The sequence below is a fragment of the Coffea arabica genome, chromosome 6e, assembly GCF_036785885.1.
Source record: "Coffea arabica cultivar ET-39 chromosome 6e, Coffea Arabica ET-39 HiFi, whole genome shotgun sequence".
Lineage (NCBI taxonomy): Eukaryota > Viridiplantae > Streptophyta > Magnoliopsida > Gentianales > Rubiaceae > Coffea > Coffea arabica.
Genome location: NC_092321.1, coordinates 12,003,705 through 12,014,224, shown reverse-complemented (window position 1 = coordinate 12,014,224; position 10,520 = coordinate 12,003,705). Strand labels below are relative to the sequence as shown.

Genomic DNA, 10,520 nt, shown 5'->3' with positions numbered 1-10,520 from the left:
CAAACGGTGTGTAGAACGGTAATCGGGCAGTTTCAAAGAGATCAGTGGTAGAGAATGATACAGCTGAAGGTGGTTATAGGCTTAGAAGAAGACAGTTAAATTTGTAGTACATTGGAAAGCAATACGTGAAGTAGAGGTTTTGGTCAAAGCAAAGAAAAATGCTCCTTTGTCATCGTGCCAGATGGAATCGTGGAAAAGGAAGACTGGTATTTCTGCGCCTTTAATTCAGAGGGGCTTAAAGCGTGGTTTCTAAGTTCCTGAGTAGTACTTTTTTTTTTTTTTTTTTTTTTTTTTTCGAGTCGAATGTCAACAATCCATACTTACATCTTCTCCTACTCCTGTACTATGGGGGAGGGGACAAACCACAGAAATTGGAGAAGTTGGAGAAGCCATATGGTGGCAATTGATGGGAGCAAGTTTCGAAACGTTAATTTTCTATTTCACAAAGACTTTAAGAGTCTTTGTTGTGATTGACAGTTCAAAGAGCCATTGATTAAATTCATGAGTGACTTTGAGAGTTTTTTTTTGTTAATACAATCCAGTTATTACACCTTGAAAGGGATGGAAATTTTATAATTAATAATTTCTTTTGGAAGTATGAACTGTGAAGTTTATTCAATTGTTTATAGGAAAGTTTATTCAGATTTTCGAACCTGTGATGCCAAATTAGTGTACATTTCAACTACTTCGTGATAGTAATATATATGAAATTCTGTCTACTAAAAGTTCTTTAAGATGTCATACTTTAAGGGAGGATTATAAAAGCAAATTGACAATATATTACAAATTCCATTACCAAATAACTAGGACCGCTGCACATTCCTTTTTTTTTTTCAAACTTATAAATAAATAGAATAAACAATTTAAACCATTCTGCGCTTGAAGGAATTTTCCGACTGTAGAATCTAAACAAAACAATAAAGAGAACTTACATTAGATTATTCAAAAACTATTCACACGTAAATCTAACTCAAAAATGAAAACCACATTAATCTAATGGCTGAACAAGTGAAAGCAAGTCGTCAAGCCTAAAATAAAAAACTATAAACTGCACATATTGCATATTTCATGGCTTCATAAGACTGAGTTAGTTGCATATCAGATTGCTGACTTTATACAGATGCTGATCCCATCATCAATTCAGATTGAGCTAGCATGAAGTGACTGGTTCTGAGATGGACAAGCGGTTCCCTGATCAACAAAAGGATGCCCAAAGGGATGACTTGATTCATGAACTACCATAACCTGCTGTTCCTGCAGCATGTATACTTCCTGTTTTTGCGCCATATCTGATGTATGAGCTTCAGCAGGAGGTTCTATACTCTGAGCAACATGATGTGGATACTGAGCTAGTTCATAACTAGCATCTTCAAAGGGATTTGATGAGATTCCTGACACTTGGTTCATTCCACTCGGATTTGCTATTGCCAGTGCAACATCATATAAACTATCCAAGGTCAATCTGTCTAGTCCACCACCCTGAATTTGCTAATATCATTAGAGATTTTATAGCACAAGAAACTCATTCAAAGAAAAGTGCATGCTTCTACCACAAGCATCTTGGTCAAGAAACTCTGACGACAACTTGGTTTACAACATTGACAATCATATGGGTTTCCTACAAATTCAGTACTACAAAACTACCCCAATATTTTTTCGTTAATAAGAACCTAAACATTCATGGTTCAATTAAGCTAGCGATTAACCTCACTCTTGCTTATCCGACTATTACTGAGAGAGAAACCACTCTTCAAAATGGTCCACCTTGCTAATCAAACTGTTAATCAGAGAGGAACCACTCTCTGAAATAGTGCCGGATCATCCATGATTTTAAGCAGGATGTTTGATCGTGAACCATATAGCTATCACTGTAAATTGATAAACAAATTTCAATGCTAGTGAAAAAATTAACACTAGACAAACTACTTTTGATTGCCTTCTACGTTTAACATTCATATGTTAAAGATCCTGCATAACTTTTCTTTTGATCAATTCTAACATTCCAACCACTTAGGCCAAAAAGTTCCTTCTGTCCATTAAAAGGGGAAAGAGGAAGCCGTATATGCCCCTAGGTTACTATTATTTAGGAGATTTACCAAAAGGAGAAAAGCAATATTTTTCTGGAAGGGCTAACCAGTGTACTTGCTGTAACAACTGCCAGGTTAGAGCTTGGAGCTGACACAAGTTCAAGCTCCCAGCTAGTAGATTGACTAATCAAATCCGGATTGAGAGAGGTATTCAACTGATCTCCTGTAATGCATTGTTATGACTTGTTAGAATAAACATAAACTACATTCTTAACAAAATTGACATCAATAATTTGGGAAAGAAAACAACCAGGTCTTATGATTGCTGAAGGAGCAGAATCTGTGCCCTCCATTGGAGATGCTTCTGGAAATAAATCATCACAGCTCTAAAAGAAAAGGCAAAGTTTAAAAATCAAAAGATTTAACCATGCCTTCTGGTAGAATTTTTACAAGTTCAAGATGGCCTTACCAATAAATCAGCAACTGGAGGTGTAGCAGAACTTTCAGTATTTTCATTTTTTGAGACCTTATCAGAAACTACAGAGGGGTCTGAACAATTTTCCGCACCATCACCTAGCTCATGATTTATGTCCAAGCTAGAATCTACTGCAATAGTTGCTTTGGGAGTTCTAACTTTGTCATTATCACCCTGATGACATAAGAAAATGGAATACTAAAGTAAACACTAATGAGCTTTTCTTATTAAGACATTTCATTTTTTGTACCTATGCATGTCAAAAACACCACGGCGGTTGATTCCTTATACAGTATTTTAAGATAGTTTTTGTCAGACTTCAAAAGGTAAAGCTATAGGGCAGGGCATTGCACCTCTCACGATGCAAGGAAATTGAAGTATAGGAGCTTTTGAGCAGTAATCAAATCAAATTTGACTAACTTTAAATATATCAGAGCTATTAGGTCTTCACCATTAAAACTTATGCAAAGTGAAATAAACCAAAGCTATAAATTCCAGAAATATTGCAAGTGTAATGCAGTTATATTAATGAATACAATTTTAAAAGAAGGTTGGTTAATATTGGAATATGTGATAATAAGCATGTGCAACACTAGTACACTTCTGCATTGCACAGTGTTAGTCAGTGATCCACTGTTTTTTCAAAAAAATTGATAACCAAGCGACAACATAGTGCAAACGTAGGACAACTCTGCAGTCTACCCTCTTGCATTATGATGGTGACCCTAAATTACAAGCGAGTTGCTCGATGAAGTTTACAAGGTACTTATAACAAGAAGATCAGGTTGTTTAACTGTCAAGAAACTTATAACAGATATCCAGCAGTAATTTTGTTGGTATAACTTTGTTAATGGATTTGTCTAACTCAAGTTTTAGCCCAGCTATCTATGACATGAGAAAAAAGAAACTTTAATGACTTGATTTAACAATAGATGCCTCTAATACATTTAAATTTTTCTAAATACTACCTGAAAATTCTAGCACTGAAATTTCTCACTTCAATAGCCTCAACAATCAGTAACTCTGGAGTTTTGGCTTTCCCTTTAAAAAAAACTATTACATGGCAGGTGTGTCTAGGTAGATGGCCATTCAGGAGTTAAACAGAGATGATACATGACATGATGCAAGAGCAACTTGCACAATGTCGAGTAACTTAAAAAAATTCAAAGCGGACTACAGGGATATCTTTGTAAAAGATCTTATCAGATTATATATCTGGATATCTTTCTGTGATCAGGTAGCAATTAGCCCTTGGATGTAACAGTGAGTATGTGTATAGTATTTGGTCTTCTACTTCCTTGTTGATTGATACTGTTTTCTTGTAGTGGTTGAGGGAGTCCATCCACTTGTTTAAGCTTCATTTTTACATTAATAAAGGAAAAGACTTACCTCCCCCCCAAAAAAAAAGTTAAAAATACGCAGACTTACCACCCTCCATGGAAGCATCAGAGTCTGTGGGGCATCCTTCACATATTCTTCCATGATTGTCATGAACGACTCTGCGGGCTGCAGCTCAATAGTAAGGATAAACAAACCTCAGGTATTAAGCAATTCACATTAAGCATAAAGTCTAGGTTATGTACCCAAATATTGATTTTTTGTTGGACAATAAATATGTATTGTTGGTTTATTAGAGATCCCAAAGTAGTGAAATTTTCTTATGGCGCTTCCATCTACGTCTTGCGCTGCCATTCTTCCTTTTCTTCTCAAACTCCTTCCTGTCCATCTCTTCTTCTCTTTCTCCTCCCTTCTCCCTTCTCCTACTCCCTTCTCCTATCCTTCTTCATAAATTTTCTATATGCGCACACAACAAGAGAGTAGAAGAGCAGCCACAGAGAAAGATCATGTGAGCCGTGCCTCCTACGGCATCTTTCACTTCCAAAATCTCCCTCTCCACAACCAGCAACACCAGGACCACCATCAGTATCAAACTACCACCCCAAAACTAGAAAAGTGACGGTAGGAGGAGAGAAAGGAATGGATGGAGTTTGAGAAGAAATGAAAAGTGTCACATAAGAAGAAGAAAGAAACAGTGAAAAAAGAACAAAGAAGTAGTCAATGTCTAAGAAATCAACTTTATATTTGATTCCTCTAAGATCGACTTTAATGTCCACTTCACTGTTTTGGAACCTGAATAGATGATATTTCTTTAATTTCCAATAAATTATCAATATTCAGGCAAACAACCCCTGAAGTATGGTACCTGTTTGATTTCAATGTAGTTTTGTCCTCGTCCAAAATCAAGGCTCCTGCAGAGCTCAAAGAACGCAGATAGCCTTTTTGCCTGCAGATATTAAATATGTTGTTTATCTGGTTTCTGGAAATGTTATGAGAAGGAGCATCCATGGTAAAGAGAAACTAGCTAAATACCTGTTTCCCTGCCTTCTTGTAAATCTCAAGTGATCTGACAGCGTCATGACGCTGCATCTCAAAAAACTGTGCAACAATATAAGTCAATGCCCAAACTATCATGTAAATGCAGTAGACTTATTGGGATAACATCTTTTACCTTGTCAACCAAATTCAGAGTCCCGTCTGTAATTATCACATATAGCCTAACACTTTCTGCTGCAACCTGGAATATAAAAACCATAAGATGAACATACATCTGAACCAAATGATCTCTTAAAGCAACAACCTCGGATGTTACTTACAATTGAAAGAGCATACTGAATCAAGAAGTTAGGTTGTGATGCTCCCACTGGCTGCCAAGAGGATACATAATCAATGATCCTCCATCCAAGAAAAAATTTTTGTCCATTGACTAAACCTAGTACTAGTGGAGACCGATAAGGCTCAATAGACAAAAGATAAAATAAAATAAATAAAAACAGCCAATAAGAAATGAGATATAACCTGACAATCAAGGAGACGAAAAAGGAGTTGCTGCAACACAGGTAATTGCTCAAGCAAATCTGACGTGTCAAGAGCCTTGATTCTCTGTCAAAAAGGCATATTATTCATTTTACACTATAGCATTTGTCCCTTATCTGGGATATCCATTGAGTGGACAGTAAGATGCATCAGAATCTATAATCATATGCAGTAGACTTGGACCAAAGCTCAAGTTATATATAGCCTATCCTAGCAAGATCTTTGATAGGAAATGCTATATTTTGTTGTCCTGTTAAACCAACATGAATTTTTCTCACTTTCCAGCTTCACTGTTAACAATAAACTTCAGCACTATAGCATAATGCAATAGCATACCGAGCGATCCTTCTGGAAGTCATATTTCAATACTCGGAAGCATTCGAGGAGTTCTTCAAGATATAAAGCATAACAACGAACCCAAGATGAATTTTCCCACGCTTCACAACAGAAAACTCCAAATTTTTAGTTCCTTGAAAGTTCCAGATCTAAAGAAAATCAGGAGAATGCTTACCACTGGGGCTCGAATCATCCTTGAAGTGTGATAGGTTAAGCAGGTGATTTTTTCTATAACCATATTCAATGAGCTCCTGCTGAAACGTTGCATCAACTTCCCTTAATCCACGATGTATAACTACCAAAGTTTTCAATGCAACCTGAGTAAAGAGCAGAAAAGATATTGTGAAACTACTATAGAAGAATGATCTATCTCAAACAAAAAGATGCTTAACAAAAATAAAGAAACTAATTCCTATAAAGCTTTGTAGAAAAGAGAAGTTGTAGACTTGGTTGTATGAGTTTATTTATGTAAATTAATGTATAAGTACTGCACAAATTCTTAAAAAAAAAACATATCAGCTTGTATTCCACAACATAGTTACTCCAATTTAACTCTTCTAGCTACTGTTTGACTGGAAAGCAAAAACTGAAAAGAAACAAAAATAAACGAAAGATAGTGATTTATTCCCTTATCTATGTTTTGATTGCAGAAAACTTATGGATTACCCTTTGTTAGCAAATGCTTCCCATTTTTCATTCTTGCAAAATTTGTAGATTTTGTTGAAGTGTTAAAGCAAGACAAGACCATTCTACAACTATCCAAATTTGGTAAATTAATAGAAAACTCCTCTGGGGAAATTTTCTAGCCAAACGATACCAAGGAAAATGTCTTGCACTTTCCATTGACTGGTGTTTATCTAGAAAGACTTTCCACCTGTACTTTCCTTAATAAATAAAGCCTCAATAATAGTAAATTTATTTCACAAAGCATATCAAATTAACAAGATAAAATTTGGTACATAGGAAAAAGGATTCAAACGTAGCTCATTTTACATCATATGCAACAGGCAAGGGAACAAGTCATCTGTAGAACAGTCAAATCAAGGTCAAGGATAAGTACTGATCTTTGGCAGGGTAAACAGAAAATTGTATAGCAAGCATTCGTAAAGATTCACATGAACTATTGGCCTTCTTAAAGCAATCCTACAAGTTTGTGTGACCTCACATATCAAAAGTTAAACGCAGAAAATTTGGAGAATTCTGGGAACGTATGACAGATAATGAAAGTTTAAGCAAGAAGGTGCTAAAGGGCATACTGTCCAAGTATGTGTTTTGGCAAGACGCCTGGCAAGTGCATGTATGCAATAAGAAACATCTTCTCGAGGGCTTGATGCTGACAGCGAGTTGAAGATTGCTGATGAGAAACAAAATAAGCATGTGTCAGCATGCAGCTTCATTCATTAGAGAAAACTGCTAGAGATTGTTTGATTCCCTCAAGAAATTTAAAATTACTAAAATTTAAAGGTCAAAACTATGAGAAGTTTATCTTTCAATCCACAGAATTCAGGAGAATGGAAAAGAAGAGAAAGAACGTTTTATGCTTGTAATTCTAAGGTTATTTGTGTACTCAATTGCCATAAAATTATCAAGTGCAGTATTAGAAGCCAAAATTATTTCAATTTCCAATCTACAAGAACACATCAGAGATACCAACAGTATGTAATGAGAATTAATGAGCTTCACTTGCATGAACAAACTTTAACTCACTTCGTACATGTTTCTGCTTTGGCAATACTTCATCATGGTTTGTGGCTTTGACAATAGCAACATCCAGCTCCTAATGCACAGCATACATACATCTCAAAATTCTTTGATGAAAAAAAGACATAAAATAGTACTTATCTTGCATAATATCTGGGATCACCTTGTTTTCGCTGTTAACTATAGCCATTCCAACCTTTGTAGAGTCTTTTAAAGCTCCAAAAGCTTTTCTAAAGTTTTGGGAAGTAACATTTCCAGAAGTCATACTTTTTAAGGGTTACAAATCTCCTGGAACAAAATGAGGCTACACTGAAGAATCCAGAGAACCGCAAGTAATTATCAATTTCACCTCAGAAATGTTTCAACTCTGGATGTTCATAATTTCACTGATATTCAGCTCTCAAAAAGTAAGCATTACATTGTCATTCCTGATCCATCCTGTAATCATCAGGTTCAACACTCTCATTAGCAAATGACAACATAATGGGATCTACTTCAATAAGCAACACAAGAAACAATAGAGCAGGACAGTGAAAGTAATTTTACTTCAAGCATCTAAGTCAAATTGCAGAATTGAATACGCTAGTCATCAAAACCAGCACTAGGTATCAAATCTCCAATTTATCTCACAATCACAATTTTCTTTGGACCAAGAGATTGGGCTCTCTAACTCAATAGGATTTTGGAACCAACAATGAGGATGCTTATAGGCAAACCTCATGGACTTATATTAATGTGCGGACAAAAACACACACAGACACATATAATCTGAGAGAGAGAGCATATTAAGTGGCATGAGATTTCAAAAAAGCACACTTCCAAACATACACCAAGACATCCTCAAACAACCAATTAACCAATTCTGCTAGGAGTTTATCATCTTCAGATGTTGCTATGCACAACAATGTACAATTTCTATGAGATGAAGTGGAATAGAGATTAATGTTTCCACAAGGAGAAGCAGGGTACTCATTCTGAAAAGATATTTATAGGATCTAATTCTGGAGAAAGGATATTGCCTAAGAAGTGCTTTTATTGAATCAAAAAATCCTAAAACTTTTAAATATGACATTTCATATGCTAATATCTCCTCTTAGTCTATTAATACATTTTTTTTATGTTATCATCAGGGAATTGATATCCCAACTGAGTGAGTTCTCAACTAAGATCAATATATTTTAAAATTATGAACGATAATAAAAAACGTTGACTGTTATAATATTTAATAATCCTCAAATAATTATTGCTGGAAATTTTAATAAAAAATGTTTGACAGGCTGACGCATATTTTAGACAAAACATAACTCTAGATGGTTCAGGATTAATACAAAGTGAATATAATCAATCATCCAGCAGCTATAAAAGAAAATGAGAACCAAAACAGAAAACTTGGAAATCTCAGATGTGGCAGCAAAAGTTAATGTATAATGAGTTCTGTAAAAACTCTTTCTGATTGACTATTACATAGTGTTAAGAGAATAATTGTTAGGGTTGTACTCCTATAAATACTAGTTGGTCACTCATAATATGTGACTTGATGTTTTCCTCCCAAGATACCTGTTGACCTGGTATCAGAGCAAAAGTCCTAGGGTTAGGGTTAAACATCTAGCAAAAGTTTTGGTCATCGCGACTGTTCACGCGATACTGTTCACCGCGACTGTTCACGGGGGGGGCACTGTTCATCATTACTGTTCACGGCACTGTTCATAGCACTGTTCACGCGAGTTGTTCACTGTTCACGGCACTGTTCACACGTCACTGTCATCTTGAGTTTTGACCTTTTCTTTGGTTTGATGTGCCATTCGCCATGGTTGAAAGGTTTGTTAATACGGTTACCAATGACCACATTGAATCGAGTTTTTCAGCACATGGGTCCCAGAAGACTGTTACTATATCTGAGGAGGATTATGTTAAATTCCTACAGTACCAAGTTACAAATCACGCATCTCTTCCCTCTGCTTCTTTAGCACAAAAAGGTAGTGACTCATGGATTATTGACTCCGGGGCTACTGATCATATGTCAAGTACCTCTAAAATTTTTTCTAATTTTCAAGAGTCTACTCCATATCCTCATGTTACTTTAGCTGATGGATCTACCACTAAAGTTAAAGGACTAGGCACTGTAGAAATTAATCCATCACTTCCGCTGTCTTCTGTTCTTTACGTACCCAATTTGCCCTCCACCAATCGTCCTCTTTGTCTTCAAATCCTGAATGACAACAGAATCAGGAGAAAAAGTAACTGTACACTATAGAAATTTAGTGAGCTTACTAACAGACATTAGATTAAAGGGCATGAGCATAATGGTTTTTATTTTCTCAACTTCAATGGTCCGATAGCATGTCCTGCTACTGTTTCTCCTCTTGAAATTCACTGTCGTTTAGGTCATCCGTCTTTACAAAATTTGAAAAAGTTGGTTCCTACTTTGAGTCAATTATCTTCGTTAGAGTGTGAGTCTTGTCAGTTAGGAAAGCATAATCGTGTTTCTTTTGCTCCTAGAGTCAATACACGGGTTTCTGAACCGTTTTTGTTAGTTCATTCTGATGTTTGGGGTCCTAGTCGAGTCACTTCAAAGTTAGGTTTTAAATATTTTGTAATCTTTGTTGATGATTTTTCAAGAGTTACGTGGCTTTATTTAATGAAAGATCGTTCAGAACTATATTCCATTTTTTGTGCATTTGTTGCAAAAATAAAGAATCAATTTGGTGTGCCGGTACGTATACTTCGCAGTGATAATGCGAAAGAATATTTTTCCACTCCTTTTAATACCTTTATGAGTAAGTCTGGTATTATTCATCAGTCCTCTTGTCCTTACACTCCACAACAGAATGGAGTTGCTGAAAGAAAAATTGGACATATAATCGAAATTGCTCGAACAGTGTTGTTGCACATGAATGTGCCCAAACAATTTTGGAGTGATGCAGTTCTAACTGCATGTTATTTAATTAATCGCATGCCATCTAATATTCTTGGAGGTCAATTACCTCACTCTATTCTTTTTCCTCATGAACCTGTGTTTAAATTACCTTCTCGTATTTTTGGATGTGTGTGCTTTGTTCATCAGCTTACTCCCGGGGTGGATAAATTGGATTCTCGTGCCATTAAGT

General features: G+C 35.8%; 1 protein-coding gene across 1 annotated transcript; it reads right to left on the bottom strand.

Moving 5' to 3' along the window:
* Positions 1 to 906: 906 nt before the first annotated feature.
* LOC113695198 (putative clathrin assembly protein At5g35200) lies at positions 907 to 8,446 on the bottom strand. Its single transcript, XM_027214214.2, has 15 exons — positions 7,577 to 8,446; positions 7,420 to 7,489; positions 6,969 to 7,066; positions 5,888 to 6,029; positions 5,713 to 5,813; positions 5,359 to 5,442; positions 5,157 to 5,207; positions 5,012 to 5,077; positions 4,873 to 4,938; positions 4,706 to 4,786; positions 3,931 to 4,008; positions 2,497 to 2,676; positions 2,338 to 2,413; positions 2,135 to 2,250; positions 907 to 1,479 (listed from the first exon to the last, which is right to left on the bottom strand). The coding sequence occupies exons 1-15, from the start codon at positions 7,676 to 7,678 to the stop codon at positions 1,141 to 1,143; spliced, it is 1,650 nt and encodes a 549-aa protein (XP_027070015.2). The 5' UTR covers positions 7,679 to 8,446; the 3' UTR covers positions 907 to 1,140.
* Positions 8,447 to 10,520: the final 2,074 nt, after the last annotated feature.

Excerpts from the sequence above, each read along its gene's own strand:
- LOC113695198 (XM_027214214.2), bottom strand. The coding sequence starts at position 7,678 with ATGACTTCTGGAAATGTTACTTCCCAAAACTTTAGAAAAGCTTTTGGA. Across the intron at positions 4,009-4,705 it reads ACTACATTGAAATCAAACAG|CCCGCAGAGTCGTTCATGAC; the intron begins GTACCATACTTC and ends ATTGAGCTGCAG. Across the intron at positions 2,414-2,496 it reads CTCCAGTTGCTGATTTATTG|AGCTGTGATGATTTATTTCC; the intron begins GTAAGGCCATCT and ends CTTTTCTTTTAG.